The 20,640-nt window shown below is 50.4% G+C and overlaps 1 protein-coding gene across 3 annotated transcripts in view; it reads left to right on the top strand.

Annotated features, from left to right (window-relative positions):
- Window positions 1-20,640, top strand: part of SLCO2B1 (solute carrier organic anion transporter family member 2B1) — a 70,526-nt gene that overhangs the window by 15,030 nt on the left and 34,856 nt on the right. The window contains exons 2-7 of one of the 3 annotated variants that reach the window (XM_068418981.1): window positions 2,418-2,521; window positions 13,641-13,778; window positions 13,879-14,041; window positions 15,920-16,147; window positions 17,252-17,350; window positions 19,742-19,872. In XM_068418981.1, the coding sequence (XP_068275082.1) occupies window positions 2,441-2,521; window positions 13,641-13,778; window positions 13,879-14,041; window positions 15,920-16,147; window positions 17,252-17,350; window positions 19,742-19,872 (840 nt within the window). In that variant the 5' untranslated portion in view covers window positions 2,418-2,440. Of the gene's footprint in view, window positions 1-2,417; window positions 2,522-13,640; window positions 13,779-13,878; window positions 14,046-15,919; window positions 16,148-17,251; window positions 17,351-19,741; window positions 19,873-20,640 lie in introns of those variants that run through there. The other 2 variants (XM_068418984.1, XM_068418991.1) reach the window with 2 other exon arrangements.

Below are 20,640 nucleotides of genomic sequence, written 5' to 3'. Positions count from 1 at the left end.
CCAAACCCACCCGCATTTAGGCAGAGCAATGGTTGTCTATAGCCTATTTGGCCAGACTGCATCTCCAAAGCTGCTTGATCTCATGCACCGGCTTCTGTACGCCATGCCCTGGTGCAACCATCAGCCCTGTGTGACGGGAGATGAAACCTGTTACATCCCATGAGGACATACAACAGCAAATATGACCTCAACCACAGCTGGTGAGCTTGGTCTCGCCTTGGTGGGATCATCATGTCTGGGTGGATCCCTCACACTTGGCCCAAGACTGCTCCAGCACCATTCAAGAGCTGAGCTAATGCTCAGCTGGTTTTTTCTTCTCAACCCCTTTTCCCATCTCTTCAATGCTATGGATATTTTCTTACTCCATAACATTGACCTTCAACTACAGTGTCACTGTGTAGTGTGTATTGCAAACGTATCTAGAAAGCTAAGACAGCTTGATATAGTGCAATATTTAGTGTGGAGGCTGGATCCTGGTCTCAGCTCTATCTAACCAAATCAGAGTTGCTGCTCTGGAGTTAGTGGAGCTGCACAACCATGGGAAGGAGAGTAAGGCTCAAGGAGATCCACACCAGCACGGTGGAGACCAGAGCCTGCCTCAGGCACTGTGTGAAGACCCTAGGATGCTCTTTGTGGCTGGGGTTCAGGGTGGGATTAGGGGAGGTTTGGAGATCTGTTTACTAATTGAGATGGTCAGTCTAGGCATGTGGTTGATACCAGACAAAAAGAAGCCAAGGTGTCCTGCGTGGTTCAAGGATATGAAGAGCAATCAGAGTCCCGTAGCTTGGGACAGTAAAGATTGCTCTCCTTCCTCCTCCTAGGGGTGTTGAAATGATTATTGCAGGACCACAGAATGGCTGAGGTTGGAAGGGAACTCTGGAGATCATGTCAGCACTCCTCCTAATGCAGCCCTTGATATGAGGGAGCATTGCTGGCTTGTGTTCAACCTCGTGTTCAACCCAAGGTCCTTCTTGCAGAACTGGTCAGCCCCCAGCCTGTGCTGATGCCTGGGGTTGTTCTTCCTCAGGGGCAGGACTTTGCAGTTCTCCAAGTACCTCATCAAGTAGAACTTGATGAGGTTCTCCAGCTCGTTGAGGTCCCTGTGGATGGCAGCACAGCCATCGTCGGTGTCAGTAACTCCTCCCAGTTTTGCATCTCCTGCCAAGTGGCTAAGGGTGCACTCTGCCCCATCACCCAGGTCATTGGTAAGGACATTAAACAGTACTCACCTAGATAATGTCTAAACAATATTGGCCTTGATTATGTGGAACCGAGACCTGGACAGGCTGGAGAGCTGCGTGGAGAGGAACCTCATGGAGTTCAACCAAGGCAAGTGTAGGGTCCTGCAACTGGGGAGGAATAACCCCACGCACCAGTACAGGTTGGGGGCTGATCTACTGGAGAGCAGCTCTGCAGAGAAGGACCTGGGTGTTCTGGGGGACAACAAGTTCCCCATGAGCCAACAATGTGCCCTTGGGGCCAGGAAGACCAATGGTGTCCTGGGGTACATTAGGAAGAGTGTGGTCAACTGGTCAAGGGAGATTCTCCTGCCCCTCTACACGGCCCTGGTGAGGCCACACCTGGAGTAACTGTGGGCAGTTCTGGGTCCCCCAGTTCAAGAAAGACCAGGAGCTACGGGAGAGAGTCCAGCGGAGGGTACGGAGATGGTCCAAGGGCTGGAGCATCTCTGCTGCGAGGAGAGGCTGAGGGAGCTGGGGCTGTTCAGCTGGAGAAGAGCAGACTGAGGGGGGATCTTATCAATGCCCACAGATACCTCAGGGGGGTGTCAAGGGGATGGGACCAAATTCTTCTCAGTGGTGCCCAGTGACAGGACAAGGGGCAACGGGCACAAACTGAGACACGGGAAGTTCCACCTGAATATGAGGAGGAACTTCTTTGCTGTGAGGGTGCCAGAGCCCTGGCACAGGCTGCCCAGGGAGGGGGGGAGTCTCCTTCTCTGGAGATATTCAAAACCCGCCTGGACACGACCCTGTGCAACGTGCTCTGGGTGACCCTGCTTGGGCAGGGGTTGGTCTGGGTGATCTCTAGAGGGCCCTTCCAACCCTTAACCACTCTGGGATTCTCTGAACAGCGTCGACCCCAGTTGCGCTCTGGTATGGCTGGGATGTGGGAACACCAAGATCCCGTCTCAGCGCTGCTTTGTTTCTTTGAAGTGAGATAATTGATAATTTTTAACCTCTCAGGCACCTCGGTGATCAGCGTGTTAGCTCTTTCCATGCTGCTTTTTTTACTTTGCAGAAGCGAAGCGCTGGAAGAAATGAAACCCAGGAATAATTAATAACTGCTTACTGCCTGCTGCGTGGGTGTTTGCAAAGCACGACAGGATTCTGCTGTGCTGAGCAGGGTGAATTCAGGCAGAGCAGCTGAGCATTGTGCTGGATGATTTGTTTTGGCAGGCGGATAAAGCAGACCTGACAGCATGACGAGTACCGCTACAAAGAGCAGCTACCCGGATCCGTCCCGGAAAACACCCTGCAGGAACCCATTTCTCAGTATCAAGGTAAATACCTCCTGCTTTCCACAATCCCCCCCTCGTTGGATTATTGGCCTGGTAAAGAGGAGTTTAGCTTTCTGCAGAAGGCATTGGTAGGATTTGTGTTTACACAGTGTGTTTGGAAATGGATGGGGTGCTCCAGAAGCGCCACTGGATGCGCAGCGGGACAGCGATGTCGCAAGGAAAGTTTAACTTCCAGCTTCTGCAATATTTAACTTCTGTCAGTGAAAACTCCCAGAGCCCAAAGCAAAATCTCCGAGAGAAACAAATCCCAGATCTTAAAGCAGCTGTGAGCCTCAGTCTGTGTGAAAATAATTAGATATTAGGAAGAGATTCTTGGCTGTGAGGGTGGTGAGACCCTGGCCCAGGTTGCCCAGAGAAGCTGTGGCTGTCCCCTCCCTGGAAGTGCTCAAGGGCAGGTTGGATGGGGCTGGGAGCAACCTGGTCTGGTGGAAGGTGTCCCTGCCCGTGGCAGGGGGTTGGAACTGGATGATCTTTAAGGTCTCTTCCAACCCAAACCATTCTATGATTCTATGAAAAATGCATGTATGTAATGGTGGCAGCAGAGATGGAGGAATCGACACTCGCTCTTGGAGCTCGGCACACAGGAGCCTGCAAAGCTTTGGGTATTAGTCCCCATTTAGGCAAGGAATGGCATCTAGTTGGCTTAAACCCTGCTCCTGCTTGAATTTATTCACTGAAAACACATATCCTAAGCAATGATTCAGGCCACCCGCCCCACAACGCTGCCTGACCCTGGTGTAAGTTCACCCAGCTCCTCCTTGCTTTGCTGTTGGTTGTTTGGGGTCATGCAGGGAGATGGTTCCTCCACACCTCCACCCAAGAGCTCTGTCAGGTCCAGTGCAGGCAACGAGATGAGTGGACTTTGTTAAGCCCTTTGGACAAGGTGCAAAAGTTGGTTGTGGTGGGGATGGCAGGAGATGATGGTCACTTCTGCACAGCAGTCTGATGGTCAGACTGTTGCCCAGGGAAGGCAGAGGACTAGCTAAACTCACCAACGTAGGCGTGAAGCCATGTTTGCTCTGTCCTGGAGCACCCAAACCACTGAGCCATGGGGAACCCTGGGTGAATGTCCCTTTTTCTCCCCTTCTCAAAGCTGGGAAGAGGCGTGAGGCTGGATGCAGTAGAAGCTGAGATGTTTTGGTGGTGGGGCCAGTGCTGCCTGTCTGGAATTAGCACACAGATCTTGAGCTTGCCTGCAGATATGCATGGCCTCTCACCTCCTGCCCATGGCTGTGTTGACACCAGAGGGGCTCCTCAGCTCATTATTTTTCACACTCAGTTGTTTGCAGAGCAGGATCCATGATCCTTGGCTGTGGTGGTGGGGAATACTTTTCTCTTTGAATAGTGCTAATGGCATTTTAAAAAAATCCCGTATAACAATGATTGTATTGTCACACCACTTGTGCAACTGGTGGTTTGCTGCAAGGTACTGTTGGAGAATCACAGAATCACAGAATCAAAGAGGTTGGAAGAGCCCTCTGGGCTCACTGAGTCCAGCCATTGCCCTGACACCACCATGGCAACTAGACCAGGGCACTAAGGGCCATGTCCAGTCTTTTCTTAAACCCCTCCAGAGATGGTGACTCCACCACCTCCCTGGGCAGCCCCTTCCAATGGCTAATGACCCTTGCTGAGAAGAAATGCTTCCTAATGTCCAACCTGAACCTCCCCTGGCCAAGCTTGAGCCTGTGTCCTCTTGTCCTATCGCTGGTTGCCTGGAAGAAGAGGCTGACTCCCACTCCACTACAACCTCCCTTGAGGTAGTTGTAGACTGCAATAAGGAAGTGTAGCAACACTCAAAAGAAATAAAGGTGTAAACATTTAGATAAGACAAGCATCTGCCAAGTGGAAGTAATAATCAGCACTGACCCCAGTGTCGTCAGAAAAAGCGAGTTCTCAGCTTGTATCAGGATCAAGTTCATATTCCATCTTCTTTTATACAAAAAGGACATTTTGGAAGCTCTGTGCTCTTTTCTTACACGTCACAAGGAAGCAGGAAACTAAAACTAAGCCAACTGTTGGTCTAGCTGGATGACAATGGCTATGTTCAATGGAGCATGTCATTTGGCTCGTGAACATCAACTTTCAGGACGCTCTTGTTTAAACAGAGATGACAGGTACGGAGTGTTTTGCTGTGCCTACTGCGAAGTGGGAGCTTGAGGCACAGAGGTCTCGGGGAGCCAAAGGTGGTATGATGTGGGAGCAGATCAAAAGCTGCTGGGTGAATAAATGGAGAACAAGATGAAAATGCTTTTTTTTGTTACTATGCAGCCACAGGTTTTGGGGTTTTCTTTGTACACCTGCAGTATCTACATACATGGTTTAACATGAGCTTTTCTTAGCATGTCACTGCAAGCGTGTGTGGGAAATGATGGTTTCATTTACTTAGAAGAGTTGGTGGTGACTTGGAGAGTTGGGAGACCAGATTCCTCATTCTCTCTGTTGTCTTTTAATTTAGTTTTAACGTCAGCCATAACCAGTCATATAAACCTTGCTGCTTCTTCTCTGCCACTTTTGTGGGGAAGATTTTGGGTTTTTTTTGATTTTTTTTACAAAAGCTGGTGAATTTAATCACCCTCACTCCTCCTGGCAGAGGGGAAATGAGCTCAGAAGATGTCACCAAGTCATAGAATCATAGAATTGTTTTGGTTGGAAAGGACCTTTAAGTTCATTGAATTCAACTGTTAACCCAGCACTGCCAAGGCCACCACTAACCCATGTCCCTCAGGACCACATCTACACGGCTTTTGAATCCCTCCAGGGATGGGGACTCCACCACTGCCCTGGGCAGCCTATTCCACTGCTTGATGCAGTTTGCCCAGGTGGCCAAGTAGGCCACCAGCATCCTGGCTTGTATCAGCACTAGTGTCGCCAGCAGGACTAGGGCAGGGATCGTCCTTCTGGACTCGGCACTGGTGAGGCCGCACCTCAAATCCTGGGTGTAGGTTTGGGCCCCTCACGACAAGAAAGACCTTGAGGTGCTGGAGCGAGTCCAGAGAAGGGCAACGGGGCTGGGGAAGGGTCTGGAGCACAAGTGTGATGGGGAGCGGCTGAGGGACCTGGGGGTGTTTAGCCTGGAGAAAAGGAGGCTGAGGGGAGACCTTCTCGCTCTCTACAACTGCCTGAAAGGAGGGTGTAGCGAGGGGGGCTCGGTCTCTTCTCCCAGGTAACAAGCAATGGGACGAGAGGAAACGGCCTCAAGTTGCGTGTCAGAGGGTTACCGGAGCTGCAGAGGCTGGAGGCACAGGAGAAGGGAGAGCTCAGTGCCATACAGGCCTGGGGTTTCTCCCCTAATCCTCTTTTCAGTCCATTCAGCCATTTTTTTTTTTACTTGCCAGCCAGATTATCTTTAAAATAAAACCCCATTGATTTTTCCTTGCAGAAATAATTTAAAGGAGTTCGAAACTTCAAAGATTAAAACTGCTGAGGTGGAAAGTCAGCTCGGGTCTGTGAGCAGAATCAACATGTGTTTTGCTGAGCGAAGGTATCTATGAAGGTAGACGTAGAGGGAACTCTTGGTGGGGAGTATTGCGGGCCAGACCTGGCCAGGGCAACGGGCAGCTCTGAAACAGCCATGAGTGCAAGAGTCTGTTGCTTTCTGAAGCCCACCCTGAGAAGGGCGGAAGGATTTTGGTGGAGACCCTTTCTTCTTAGCAAGGGTCATTAGCCATTGGAAGGGGCTGCCCAGGGAGGTGGTGGAGTCACCATCTCTGGAGGGGTTTAAGAAAAGACTGGACATGGCCCTTAGTGCCCTGGTCTAGTTGACATGGTGGTGTCAGGGCAATGGTTGGACTCGATGAGCCCAGAGGGCTCTTCCAACCTCATTGATTCTGTGAGTCTGTGATTCTGAGACCAGTTCTGCTCCTGATGGACACCCTACTGCTGGGTTTCTGCTTGGAAAGCTCAGCAGGGAAACCCTGAGCGATCTCTCCAGGTCAGAGCAGTGTCACAGGAGGCTGCAGGGATGCAGCAGGCTGGGACTAACCTCGATGAAACCATTGCTGGGCATTATCCTGGCTGCAGCCCATGGCCAAGGAGAGCAAATCCTCTCTTCCCATTCTTTGTTTCACATTAAACCGCTGAAGGACTTGTTTTCACCCCTAAGGCAGAGCTGTCCTGACCATGCATGTCACCAAGCACACCATTATACTCAGCACAGGATGTTTTCCCCAGATCTCTTTTTTGGGGTTTGTTTTTTTTTTTTCTTTTAAGAAGTTAGGTCACCCTGTCCGGTTTCTAAATGACTTCCTCACAAAACATAGCTTCAAGTCCAGGGTTTGAATGGTTCTTGCAGAAACACAAAACCGTTGCACAATGTGGTTTATGCGTTTGAAGTGGCTGAAGGACCAAAAATCACAGCACTGCAATTTTTTAATATATATATATATCCAGAGAGTGTGTCATGCAAACCAGATGCCATGTGTTGAAATGCAACAGAGAGGCATAAATCAAAACTGTCCTTCTGGGGAACACTTCTGGGGCTGATGGTCCCTGAGGCTTTAGAGATACCTGGTGTGAATTCCTACAGTGCATCAGAGCAGCTTAAATTAGGTCTGGTGCTGTTTCTCACAGAATCACAGAATCAATCAGGTTGGAAGAGCCCTCTGGGCTCATCAAGTCCAACCATTGCCCTGACACCACCATGGCAACTAGACCAGGGCACTAATTGCCATGTCCAGTCTTTTCTTAAACCCCTCCAGAGATGGTGACTCCACCACCTCCCTGGGCAGCCCCTTCCAATGGCTAATGACCCTTGCTGAGAAGAAATGCTTCCCAATGTCCAACCTGAACCTCCCCTGGCCAAGCTTGAGGCTGTGTCCTCTTGTCCTATCACTAGTTGCCTGGGAGAAGAGGCCGACTCCTGCTCTGTTACAACCTCCCTTCAGGTAGTTGTAGACTGCAATAAGGTCACCATCTGTGATCTTCACCCTCTTCACCCTCTGTGGGAGCTTCACCATCTTCACCCTCTGTGGGAGCTTCAGCCCTTGATGTTTTCTGCTCTGTGCTTCAGTTCAAGAACAAACTAGAGCTCTCCCTGCCCCAAGCCTTTATTACAAGTGGATCTGTGCAGTGGTAGGGACTTGTGCCCAATTACACTCAACTGATTTTCATTAAACTGGAACAAGCTGATTTCTCCCAGACCCATTTTTCTCCTCTGTGTAAGCACAGCCCAGTGCACGGGAGTTTATCACGTGCTAAGGCACAAAACCCTTTCTTAAAATAGCAGCAAAAGTCTCCCAAACACATGGAAACAGCATGATAGGGACTTCCCTGTGACAACTGGGGCAAGACTGTGTGTGCAGCTTTCAGAGCCCCTACACGGAGGATTTGTTGCTAAACTGCACAACCAACACTAGAAACACAATGGAAGCTTTGTAAGACTTTTTTTTTTCCCCAAACCACCGAGAGAGGAGATATTGGTGTTTAATCCCCACTTCTGCAATTTATTGGCTGCTTAGGATTGAGTACATTTCTCTATTCTCTTACACGTGCGGAGTGGGAGCAGCAATACCTCACTGATGCAAGGCTTAGTAGAGGAAAACCTGCAACAATATGTTAAAAAATATAGAGAAAAGCAGAAAAGCAGCGAGTTCTTCCAAGAGTGCATGTTTGCAGAGAAGCTTCTCATTCTACATGTGGTAGAGCAGAGATGCTCTCATCCTGATGCTGGTTGTGGAGGGTGTAGACATTGAGTTGGGATGTCATTGCCTGTGGGTAAAGGCATCCAGTGATGCTGCCTTTCCCTCTGGGGCACTGGGAAGATGTCTTGAGCACTCTCCGTGCCTTACTGGTGGTGGGAAGTGATGGTGGCACAGCTCCGGAGGAGGAAGGTTGCTCTGTGCCCCGGCACTGCAAGGGGGTTGTTTTTGGCAGGGCCAAAGCACCCTCTGTCCCTGGTCTAGTGTGATGTTTGGTGTTATCCCAACATACAGCCTGAGCAGGCTCTTATAATAATGCTTCACAGATGTTTATTAAAAAAACTTCTCCCTTCCTTCCTCCTCAGCCTACGCAAGGCTTTTTTGAATTCTCTGAGTTGTTTTAATTCTACTGGTGTAGAGGGGAAAGGATGTGAGCGTGGCTTGGCCCATAATGGGAAAGGGGTGCCAGATAGCTGGACTTGGGGTGTCTTCTGGGAGCACCCAGCTCTGGGGCTGCTCCTGTCTTTCTGTGGGTACCTCCTGCTATCAGGACCCAGGTCTTGGGAAAAGGCTGGTGTCTGCAGACTCAGGTCACCTTCTGATCTTCCCTTGCTGCTGGGGTAGCCCATCATACCCAGGCTGGCTGATCCCACCAGTCCCAAGTTCAGGTGTGGAAGGACCCCAGCCTCGAGTCCTTGCAAAAAGTAGCTAGATGGCCCAGACAGATGATGCAGAGGATGTGCCTGCCCTGTGGCATGGGCTGTCTCCCAGACCTAGCTGAGAAAGGTGCAGGGTGGCATCCAGGTCTGCACGTGGTCAGCCCTGCACCACATATCATGGGAGGTCCCAGAGAAGCCCCCACTGCTGCGGCTCGCCCACCCAACCACCACCATCACAGCTACAATGGGGCAAACTGGAAATCACACACTAGCAATTACCATCTCTCTGTTTCTCACTCATTAAAATATTCCCCAGCCTGAAAATTCCCTGTGTTTAAGGTGGTTGCCCACAATGACTCCCTGAGGAGCAAGAAGAAGACTTGGCCTTGCAGAGCTTTAATTGCAAGACCTCCCACTTTGCTACGTTAGGAAAAGAAAATCCTAACCCCCAGAAATCCTCCTCCTCTGTTCTGCAAAGGATTTCATCTCCCAGCCTCTTCCAGCCTCTCTGTCTCATCCCATGGGAGATGACTGTGCGCCTTCCACCTCCCCCATTAGCAACGTTGGGAAAGTAAATCACCATCGTGGAGAAATGGGAAGCACAGAAATTATGGCAGATCCTGCAAAAAGTCGAGTTTTAATGTGACATTTTCCCAGAACTAGTTGACGTGCAATTGCTGCAGAAGTTGGAGAAAATGTAGGCAATGGTCTTCACATCCCTGTTTGTTTCTTCCTTCTCAACCATTTCCATCTTGATTTTGACTTTCTAAATGTTCTCCTGCTTGCTCTCGGGCACAGTTCTGACTTGTGTCTAAAAACCTTTGTGCAGCAACTAGTGCAGTTGCCATCTGGGTATCCAGGTTTTTAGAAACCTCTTGGTCTTTGCTCTTGCGACACATGCGGCGCAGAAATGTTAGATGTTGGCCTCTCTGATGTGTTGGTTGGACATTAGGAAGCATTTCTTCTCAGCAAGGGTCATTAGCCATTGGAAGGGGCTGCCCAGGGAGGTGGTGGAGTCAGCATCTCTGGAGGGGTTTAAGAAAAGCCTGGACATGGCACTTAGTGCCATGGTCTAGTTGACAGGGTGGTGTCAGGGCAACAGTTGGACTCGATGATCCCTGAGGTCTCTTCCAACCTGGTTGATTCTGTGATTCTGTTTGGTTTAGCAGTCATTTTAAAAAAGGCACGCAGTGAAGAAAAGAGATTGAAATGTTTAATTAAACAGCCCATGGGGATTTCCTTCCTTTCATTTCATCCTGCTAGCTGCACCGTGGTCTGATGCCTTTGCAGCTCTTTCATTGCCCCTGCTCCCTTGGTGGGACACCATGCATACCCGAGGGCTCTTGCTGGGCTTTCTTTAACCACCCCACCAGCTCCTGGCGTTACCCAGACCCCCTATCCTCCGCCTCCAGTTTCCCTACGCTGCTGAAATCCCCTTGGGATGTCCTGCCACCAACGATGTCCTCATGCCCTTGCACTGACCCAGGCTTTTGCTCTTCTCTGTGTTCCCCAGAACCTGCAGTACTGCTTTTCTCTTCCAGAAAAGGGGAAGATAAGCCTATAAATACACACTACCGATTTCAGTGAAGGAGCTCTCTGCACTCCAAGTCTGGATGTTCATCCCCTGAAGTCCAAACCCAAGCAGACTGAGGTTCATCCCCCAAACCCGAGCAGACTGAGGGGACACAGGTGGTGGTTGCTCTGTGGGCTGCATAAAGTGCAGAATCCTTCTTTCAGGGTAGAGTTTTGGTCTGGGTGACTGGAGCTGCAAGCAGCAGCTTGCTGGGAGAAACCCAAAACCCTCTTATGATGAGCATCGTGGTGTGGCCACATTCCTGGGAACATCCCAAAGGCAGGACCAAGCCTGCCCTGCACCTTCACCCCAGCACAGGCCGGAGGAGCACAGCTAGTCGCATTGACACCAGTCCCTGGATCAGCTCCTCTGGGGATGGAGGGGGCATTTTGCCTACCAAGACCCTGAGCAAACCTCAGCATTACAGCTCCTCTGGTTGTACCTCTGAATTAACACCTACTCCATGACATGGCCCTGGACCAGCTACTACTTTCCCAAAAAACACCACCACTGCCTGCTGCTTCTCCCCCCTTTTGTTCAGAGTATGAAGAAGCAGGCTCCACTGGCAGGGAAGGCTTTAGATGAAAGCAGGCTTTGTGTGTAGGGTTAGCCCTGCTGAGATCTCCTGGGACAGGAGAAGCACATGTTGGTGTGCACGTCCATATGACCTCTGACAACCTGGAGATGCTGTAAGCATTTATGCCTTGTGGCTCTCGAGCAGAACAGAGCTTATGCTCTGCAGCAGTTGGTCCTCAGGGGAACCTCTTTGTTACGAGCATCACGATGGTGTCATGGTCTCTCCTTCCAGGTGCGAAGAGCATCTTTCCAAGACATACAAGTTAGAGAGTCAGATGTCTTCACCAGATACAGAAATGTAAACAAGTGATTTTTGCTGCAGGACAAACTGCAGCATCATGTGTGCAGCCACAGACAAACAGGGTCATATATCTCCCCAGCAGATCTAAAGTCCATGAGGCTGTTCCTTCCTTTCCTGGCAGATCACCAGCCGTGCTGTGATCTGATGGCTAACAGCCAACAGCCCCTGGAGCCAGAAGATCTGGGGTCCTTGCCCAGCACTGTCACCACGCCACTGCAAGTCCTTTGCAGGGCCGTCTCTCTTTTCTGTGCTTTACTCTGCCCAGATAGGGAAGAATAAAATACCAAGTTCCCAAGTCATTTTGACCTCCTGTGCTGAAGAGGATGTGGGGCAGTGGTGGGTGGCTGCTGAACAGGAGACTGATGAAAACCAACGTGCCATGAAGGTCCTGGATTTGGATACCCATTGGACTGTGTGTTATGGGTGCCTGGAAAAAGTTAATCTGGCTTCAACATTTCCATCTGAACTCATTATTCAGAAAACGGTGCCTGGACACAGCCAGATGCCTTGCAGGAACGGAGGAGTTTTAGCAAAGCTCACTCTGGGAAAGCTTTCCTTTGGCTGGGTGACATTTCCTAGTCCAAACACGGTTGTATCCCTCAGTGGTGACATGAGCCTGGAAGGGGGAAGGTCCTGGATTGCATCCTGCTTTGCATGATGCCAACGCATCACTTTTGGTGGTGGTACCCACATCCTGGTTCTCCACTTCTCAGGGAGCCGAGGGGGTTGTTTAGCCTGGAGAAGAGGAGGCTCAGAGGTGACCTTAGTGCAGTCTACAACTACGTGAAGGGAGGTTGTAGCAGAGTGGGTGTCGGCCTCTTCTCCCAGGCAACCAGTGCTAGGACAAGAGGACACAGCCTCAAGCTTGGCCAGGGGAGGTTCAGGTTGGACATTAGGAAGCATTTCTTCTCAGCAAGGGTCATTAGGCATTGGAAGGGGCTGCCCAGGGAGGTGGTGGAGTCACCATCTCTGGAGGTGTTTAAGAAAAGCCTGGACATGGCACTTAGTGCCCTGGTCTAGTTGCCATGGTGGTGTCAGGGCAATGGTTGGACTCGATGATCCCAGAGGGCTCTTCCAACCTGGTTAATTCTGTGATTCTGTGGGGCTTGACCATCCTCTTTTTCCCTTTTCATGCTGTAAATAGTCCCTCTGCTTACAGAGCAGTCCCGTTTGGCAGTGACCACACTTCAGCCCTGGATCAAAACGAGACATAGCAGAAATCCAGGCCAGGCTTAGCAGCTCCTCCAGGTGAGACTCCTGCCTGGTGGGAGCTGGCTGCAAAACACACAGAGCCAGAGCAATGTCCCTCTCTGGCCAGCGACTGGGAAAACGTCTGCCAAAAGCAGCACGCCGTGGCTTTGGGCCGTGTCCAAGGCTGAGGGCAGCAGCTCTGCAAGGAGCCAGGGATATTCAGCCTGTCCTGCAGTGAGATGAGTGGTCTGTCTCCTTTAGCATGCAACAGTTTGGGTTGGTTTGTTTATTTTAACTCATTTAGGGACTGGAAGGAAGCCTGTGGAGAGCCACGTGGCAGTAGGGAAGGAGATTGCTTGCCAGCTCCTTTCCTTCACTGAGTACTTCACAGAGCTGTGGGTGAAGGGGAGGTGGTCTCCATCTCTCCTGGGACAGTTCATTTGGCACTTGCAAAATGCTTCTGTGTGAGGAGCAGGAAGACGGATCCTGCTCTCAGTAATGGTGGGGCAGTTGGAGCCATGTGTTCGCCTGGGCAGACGAGCACCAGTACATCCCAAACTCTGGAGAAGATGAGGTCAGACACTTTTCTGGGAGCTGATGGTCTTTGACAAGGTTTCCTTCTGGAAGTGGAGACAAATCATCACATTTTCCAAAAGGAGATAGATCTGTTACATCCAGAAGGAAGGAAAGCAGAAAGTCTGAATTATTCTCCCTGACCTTCTCCTGACTTTCTCTAAAGAAGCTGTTTGTTGCTATGTTCAGAAGGGCTCGTTCCTGTTCCAGAAGAGCTCTTGCCAGCCTCGGGCTGGAAGGGAGCGGGAAGGTTGTGCAACCTCCCACTTCTGCTGCTGAATCTCAGGGTCAAGGCCAACACAAACAAGCAGCATCCCAAGTGAAATGACCTCTTTGTCCAAAGCCACTTTCAGCTGAAGAAACCACACTCTCCTAACAAATACTAACCCTATTGTCATCTTTTGCAGAGGACTATTTAATGGCCCTGAACTAATTTCAGGAGACCACTGATGGCAGGAGCAGGGGTAATGTTTCAAAGGCTCATGGTCAAAGGTTCATGTTCAATAATCGTGCCTTTGTGTAGGAGATGCTGTTTGTTGTGTTGCAGCTCACAGTGATCGTGCTGGATACTCTCTTTTTGTGTTGGCAGTTCTTCGTTTTCTGCCACGGGCTCCTTCAGCTCTCCCAGCTCCTGGTCTCTGGCTATCTGAAGAGCTCCATCTCAACCATCGAGAGACGATATGGCCTCTCCAGCCAGACATCAGGGCTGCTCGCTTCCTTCAATGAGGTGAAAACCAGCTTGCTTCTCCTAGTCTACCTGGCCAATGCTCTTCCCGTGTTCCTTTCATTCCCTTGTGAGACCTCTTGGTCTGTGTGTCCTGCTGCAGGTTGGGAACACGTTGCTGATCGTCTTCATAAGTTACTTCGGGAGCCGAGTGCACAGGCCTCGTTTCATCGGCTGCGGTGCCATCCTCGTCTCCTTGGCTGGGTTCCTCATGTCTCTCCCCCACTTCATAACTGGACCCTACGAGTACGACCAGTCCGTTGCCAGTAGGTACTCTAGGAATTTATTTTATGCCTTTTGGGACAGAAAAAGGAAATGACCTTCCCTCGAGGGGCTGGCAGCTGCAAGCTGTAGGTTTGTCCTCAAGCACTTTTAATTTTCTGAGAATGAGATGATTTCAGTCCTGAGAGTCAACAGCTGATGGTGGGAAGCAGAGCCAGGGGACAGCTGGAACCACAGGAAAGGGCATGAAAACCACCAAAACATAGATCCCACTTGTCTTCTGCACATCCATGCAGCAGACAAAGACCAGGTAGCAGGCAGGTCTTCCCCAACCATCGGAGCTCTCATCTTCTGAGAGTTGAGGTAAGTTGTCCTCATGCACATGAACTGCTCCCTTATTTTCGTAACGTAGATGAGGTCTCATGAACTCTGAAGCCCTTTATGGGAAGGTAACAAGGTATGAGAAGGAGCTTGAGTCAACCCAGCGTGGCAGCTTTGGGGGTGAAATGCTGTGGTCTGCAATGAGGGAACGTTGGTTTCACACCTAACTTCTCCTGCTTTTGGGGCACCTCACCTGTCTTCCCCCGTCTAGCTGAGGTGTCTTTGAGGGAATGCTTTGAGGTTTTAGACCCCACCAGAAAATCAACCTCTTGTGAAAGAAACATGCAGGTGTAAATCACTCATGGAGGAGCAGGTCAGGGTGGATTTGGGATTTTCTTCCTGAAAGAAAGTGATGGGATGAGAAAAATACAGAAAGCAGAATACCACTCTCTTGTTACCTTCCCAAGTCCTGCCACGAGCTCCAGCAGAACTTTTAGAAACCTTCACAAAATATCTTTTTCTCTGGCTCATCCCAGAGAGCACAGCTGGTTTGCTCAGCTGCAGCCACCAAAGGCAGACTAAATAGGTGAATAATTCATGGCTGCAAACAGGGTTCAGGTGCTAATTGGAAACAATTAGCCATGCATTTTAGGAATACTGGTGCAGGTGGCCCTGTGTTGAGCACTCAGAGTTGCATCTGATTTGAGGATAACCATGGAAATCCTGCTATAAACACCACCACCCCCTCCCCCAGTATTTTACGGAAGATAAGGGTGCTGGAATCAGCACTTTCGCTTGGGCAGCTTTGTGATCCATTTCTGGGGAAGATGAGTTCTCATTTCCTGAGCAGATATTCACGAAATCTGCAGTTTTTCTCACTTACCTTTATTGCAAGATCTATCAAAGGTCCTGGAAGTAGAATCACAGAATGGTTTTGGTTGGAAAGGACCTTTAAGACCATCAAGCCCAACCCTTAACCCAGCACTGCCAAGGCCACCACTAACCCATGTCCCTCAGCACCACATCTACACGGCTTTTGAATCCCCCCAGGGATGGGGACTCCACCACTGCCCTGGGCAGCCTGTGCCAGTGCTTGACAACCCTTTCCGTGAAGACATTGTCCCTGATCTCCAATCTAAACCTCCCCTGGCACAACTTGAGGCCGGTTCCTCTCATCCTATCGCTTGTTACCTGGGAGAAGAGATTGACCCCACCTTGCTACACCCTCCTTCCAGGCAGTTGTAGAGAGCGAGAAGGTCTCCCCTCAGCCTCCTTTTCTCCAGCCTAAACCCCCCCAGGTCCCTCAGCTGCTCCTCATCACACTTGTGCTTCAGACCCTTCACCAGACTCGCTCCAGCACCTCAATTTCTTCTCAATGTCAATCTCAGCTCCACTTTTTCCATGGAGGTTGCTTTTCATGGCACACGCATCCATCTTGCTGTGAACACCTGCACAGTAATATTTGCCCTTTCTTTGCATTTTCTTCCACCAACGTTTCCTACCTGACACCTACTGAGTGCATACCTACATGCTTGCTGCTATCTTCAGGAAGCTCTTTCTGCAGACCAAGCTCCTTAGACCTGCTCCCCTTGTTATCGCAGGCATGTTCAGCAACACCACCGACCTGTGCCAGCCTGGGGTGCCGGGGTCCCAGGGGAACCTCAGCGATGCCGGCTGCACCCCTCATGCTGCCAGGGAGAACCACGAGGTTCTTCTTGTCATGTTCATCGCCCAGGCGCTGCTGGGCATCGGCGGTGTCCCCATCCAGCCCTTTGGGATCTCCTACATCGACGACTTTGCCAGCGAGAGGAACTCCCCCCTCTATTTGGGTAAGACTGGGGAAAGAGAGGAAACCATAATTAGCCCTCGATAGCAAGGCCAGACAGTACTAATTTGCATTGATGAGAGCAAAGCTTGATGAAGCCCTTCTGCTCTACCCAGTGCTAGGAAGGTTTCTGCAAAAATAGTTTGTCTACCTCAAGGTTGGACAGATTGCAGACAGACCAGGAGTGCTGGAAAACATGATTTAGGGGAGATGCTGGGATTTCTGGCTTGAGAGTGATAAGACAGAGAGGGACACAATAACCGTGTCCTCCTCCAAAAAGGCTTCAACAAGGAGAAGAGGAATAATCTGATCTCTGTGTTCACAGGAGACAGCTATGGGCTCAAGATGCAGCAAGGAAGACTTTATTTAGATATAGGGAAATTTATAGTAAGCTAAAAAAGCAGGATCAACCATCTGGGAGTTGGGCAAGTATCCTTCAGGGGAGGGCTTGCTGGAGAACAGCTTGGGCACACAGCTGCGAGGGATGTCCCAGGGTGGTGGGATGCACAAGGTGGTCCTTGCAGGTCCTTCTAGCCCTTTTCCAGCTCTTATCTGTGATGGCTTGAACTGAACGGGACAGCAAGGGTGGCTCAAAACCAGGTCATTACTGTCAAGAGACTGGAAGTATTGCATCAAATTTTGCTCTGGTAGATGCTCCAAACCTCTGAACCATATTTGAAAGGATCGCCTGTAAGACAGGAGTTGAATTTTACATGTGTTTCATTTTTTTATCAGTAATTCACATAGGAGAATTTGCTGATAACTTTTATCTCCTTAACCTTGTAAAAAAACTTTGTGTTTCCTGGATTTCTTATGCCAAGGGGCACATCTTGTTCCTGGGTGTGTTTCAGTCTTTCTAGGAGGCTGAAGAAAAGTGGCAAGAAAGATTTGAGTTTTGCAAAACCTTTCCTGTGGAAGGATCCTGGAAAGAATGGGGTTGTTATCCTTTGAAAGACGTGAGACAAGAAAGCTGCCAGGGAAACAGCCCATGCTGGAGGCAGATGGGGTAGACCCTGATCCAGCGCGGTCCTGCCTCAAGGCACCTCCTGTCCCCCCCCTGGTCCCTTCACGAAGGGCTGAGCCCCTCTCTGCTCTCACCCCTCTGCAGGGATCTTGTTCTCCGTGACCGTCATCGGGCCAGGGGTGGGCTTCATGCTGGGCTCTGCCATGCTGCGTTTTTATGTCGACATTGACAAAGTCACCAGAGGTGAGTGAACGTGCCCTCAGCCAGACCCTTCATGCTGCATCCCATTTACCGAGCCAGCAGCAGCCCATCCCAACCCCCAAGGGATGAGGGATCCCTTTATCTCCTGTCTCACCTGTTAAATCAATTCCACCACCTGGGGATGCTGGTCCTGTCAGTGCTGGAGTGGATGGCCCAAGTAAGTGGGTCCTTCCCACCCAACCTGGCCCTGTGGCTGCTGCAATCCCATATTTCAGTCATCACCACTTTCTCCTCCTTCAGACCTGGGGATCCCTTACCCCTGGGCTGCTGCCAGCTCTGGTTAGAGGGATGCCCATCTGCATCGTGCTTTTAGAGCAGACCTGATTTTCATTCTATGAATTTTCTGCCATACTCCAGCAACGGCAGCAGGAGCATTTTGCTGCCAGCCAGCACCGGAGAAGATTTGGGATATGGAGGATGAGCAAAGCCCAGAGAGAAACATGAAAGAGAAAGACGGAGGGGAGAAATAAGAGAAAAGAAGTGGAGAATGGGTACCAGGACCCTGAGACGTGAAGAAGCAGAGGGAAGGGTAGGATGGAAGGAAGGTGAAAACAAGTAGAAGAGAAATGCAGGATAGGGCAAGAAAGGAGCATGAAAGGGATTTCCTTTTCAAATGTCTCTTCCTCAGACGTGCATTTGTAGTCGTCACCTTTTTGGCTGCTCTTGAATCCTGGCCTGGAAAACAAGAGGCTCTTTCCTGGTTGTTAACAGAGCAGACACACATTATACAGCTCAGCATATCCTCACGTGAGGAAAAGGATGATGGACAGGCTCCTTTGGGTGGTGCCCAGGCAGCATCAGGGCTGGGGCTGGAGGAACAGCGGGTGTTGACACTACAGATGCATTAGCTTTGGTTCCTTCCCGGTGCCTCCAGCTCATTCCTGCTCACTGACTTCACCAGACTTTTTTCACCTGGACTTTGTCACTATATACGTTTATGATATTTGCAGCACAAGAGCACACTCTAGTCTTGACAGTCTAGTCTTGACACTTGACACTTGGAGCTGTTAGAGTAGGTACAGGGCAGGCCATGAAGATGATGAGGCTGGAGCCCCTCTGCTACGGAGACAGGCTAAGAGAGCTGGGGCTGTTCAGCCTGGAGAAGAGAAGGCTCTGGGGAGACCTTCTAGCACCTTCCAGTGCCTGAAGGGGCTACAGGAAAGCTGGAGAGGGACTTTCTACAAGGGCAAGTAGTGACAGAACGAGGGGGAACGGTTTTAAACTGAAAGAGGGGAGACTTAGATGAGATCTTAGGAAGAAATTCTTGGCTGTGAGGGTGGTGAGACCCTGGCCCAGGTTGCCCAGAGGAGCTGTGGCTGCCCCCTCCCTGGCAGTGTTCATGGCCAGGTTGGATGGGGCTTGGAGCAATGGTCTAGTGGAAGATGTCCCTGTCCATGGCAGGAGGGTTGGAACTAGATCTTTAAAGTCCCTTCCAACCCAAACCAGTCTGTGATTCTATGACTCTATGACACTGCCTCCTCCTATCAGGTGACCTCCAAGCTCTTTGCTGCAGCTATTCGTCCTCCTTGGTGGGTGAACCTTGGCGAGATGTCTGGAGTCTTGGTTTATCTGCCTCTGAAGGATGAAGAAATGGGATTTGGGTCTGCTGTCTGCCTGTACACCCTGATGCTCAGTTCTCCTAACCGTCTTCTGCAGATGGATGTTGAACGAGAAGTGTGCCTGAGCAGCCAGAACTGGAGAACACCCAGTTTTAGAGCTGTCTTCAGCCTACTGGGAAAAGCTAGCAAGCTGTGGCTGTTTAATGCTAAATCTAATTTAACCTCAGGTTTTCTTAGAGAAAAACCCTTGGTGTTTATTCAGGAAGGGATTTAAAATTCCAATTTGCTAAATGCATCGTGAAGGGAGGAGATTATCAAATTCCTTTGACCTATCACTTGTTACTTCCAGAGATGGGAGATTAGATGTGACGGTATCCAGTAAACTGATTGCAGTTTTAATTACACCCCTCCCAGTGAGAATAGCTCACTCGTGTTAAACCTCACAGTTAAGGAGGAGGTATCTGGGAGGACTCATTTCCTGGGATTGCTCGTGAATGCTGTCTAACCCCAGGTATCCCCTTTTTCTGTAGGAATATTTATTGGTTCACAGAATCACAGAATCAATGAGGTTGGAAGAGCCCTCTGGGCTCATCGAGTCCAACCGTTGCCCTGACACCACCATGGCAACTAGACCATGGCTCTAAGTGCCATGTCCAGTCTTTTCTTAAACCCCTCCAGAGATGGTGACTCCACCACCTCCCTGGGCAGCCCCTTCCAATGGCTAATGACCCTTGCTGAGAAGAAATGCTTCCTAATGTCCAACCTGACCCTCCCCTGGCGAACCTTAATGCCCATTTCTCCATTTGTGTTGCAGATGAAGTCCAGCTCACGAACAAAGACCCGCGGTGGGTCGGCGCCTGGTGGCTTGGTTTCCTGGTTGCAGCCAGCCTCGTGGCCGTGTCTGCGGTGCCTTATTTCTTCTTCCCACGGGAAATGCCGAAAGAGGTAGGAGAGGCCCTACAGATTGCCCTTTGGCATTGCACACAGATACCTCATGTATTTATATCACAGAATCACAGAATCAACCAGGTTGGAAGAGCCCTCTGGGATCATCGAGTCCAACCATTGCCCTCACACCACCATGTCAACTAGACCAGGGCACTAAGTGCCATGTCCAGGCTTTTCTTAAACCCCTCCAGAGATGGTGACTCCACCACCTCCCTGGGCAGCCCATTCCAATATGCACGTTCCTCCCTCGCTGCCAGCATTAGCTGCTGCATCGGTGGGAAACACGACATGGGAAATGGTCGTGCAGGTTGTAGCTGCATCCCAAGGTCAGACGTGAGCTGTGGTTCGCTTTCATTTCCCGTGTCAGAAGCTTTTGTATGCTAAGCAGATGCTTAGTGAAACCCAGCATGGTGCAAGCAGCTTGATGGATGTGATAATTTCCTTGGTGGGGCACGGAAAGAGCACCTGTGTGTTGACCTGTGTGTTTGACTGGAGTATCTGCTACGAGGAGAGGCTGAGGGAGCTGGGGCTGTTCAGCTGGAGAAGAGCAGACTGAGGGGGATCTTATCAATGCTTACAGATACCTCAGGGGGGTGTCAAGGGGATGGGGCCAGACTCTTCTCAGTGGTGCCCAGTGACAGGACAAGGGGCAACGGGCACAGACTGAAACACGGGAAGTTCCATCTGAATATGAGGAGGAACTTCTTTGGTGTGAGGGTGCCAGAGCCCTGGCACAGGCTGCCTAGGGAGGGTGCTTCAGTGCTC

The sequence above is a fragment of the Nyctibius grandis genome, chromosome 2 (genome assembly GCF_013368605.1).
Source record: "Nyctibius grandis isolate bNycGra1 chromosome 2, bNycGra1.pri, whole genome shotgun sequence".
Classification (NCBI taxonomy): Eukaryota; Metazoa; Chordata; class Aves; order Nyctibiiformes; family Nyctibiidae; genus Nyctibius; species Nyctibius grandis.
Note: the sequence above shows the minus strand (reverse complement) of the source record. Positions and strands in the feature narration are given on the sequence as shown.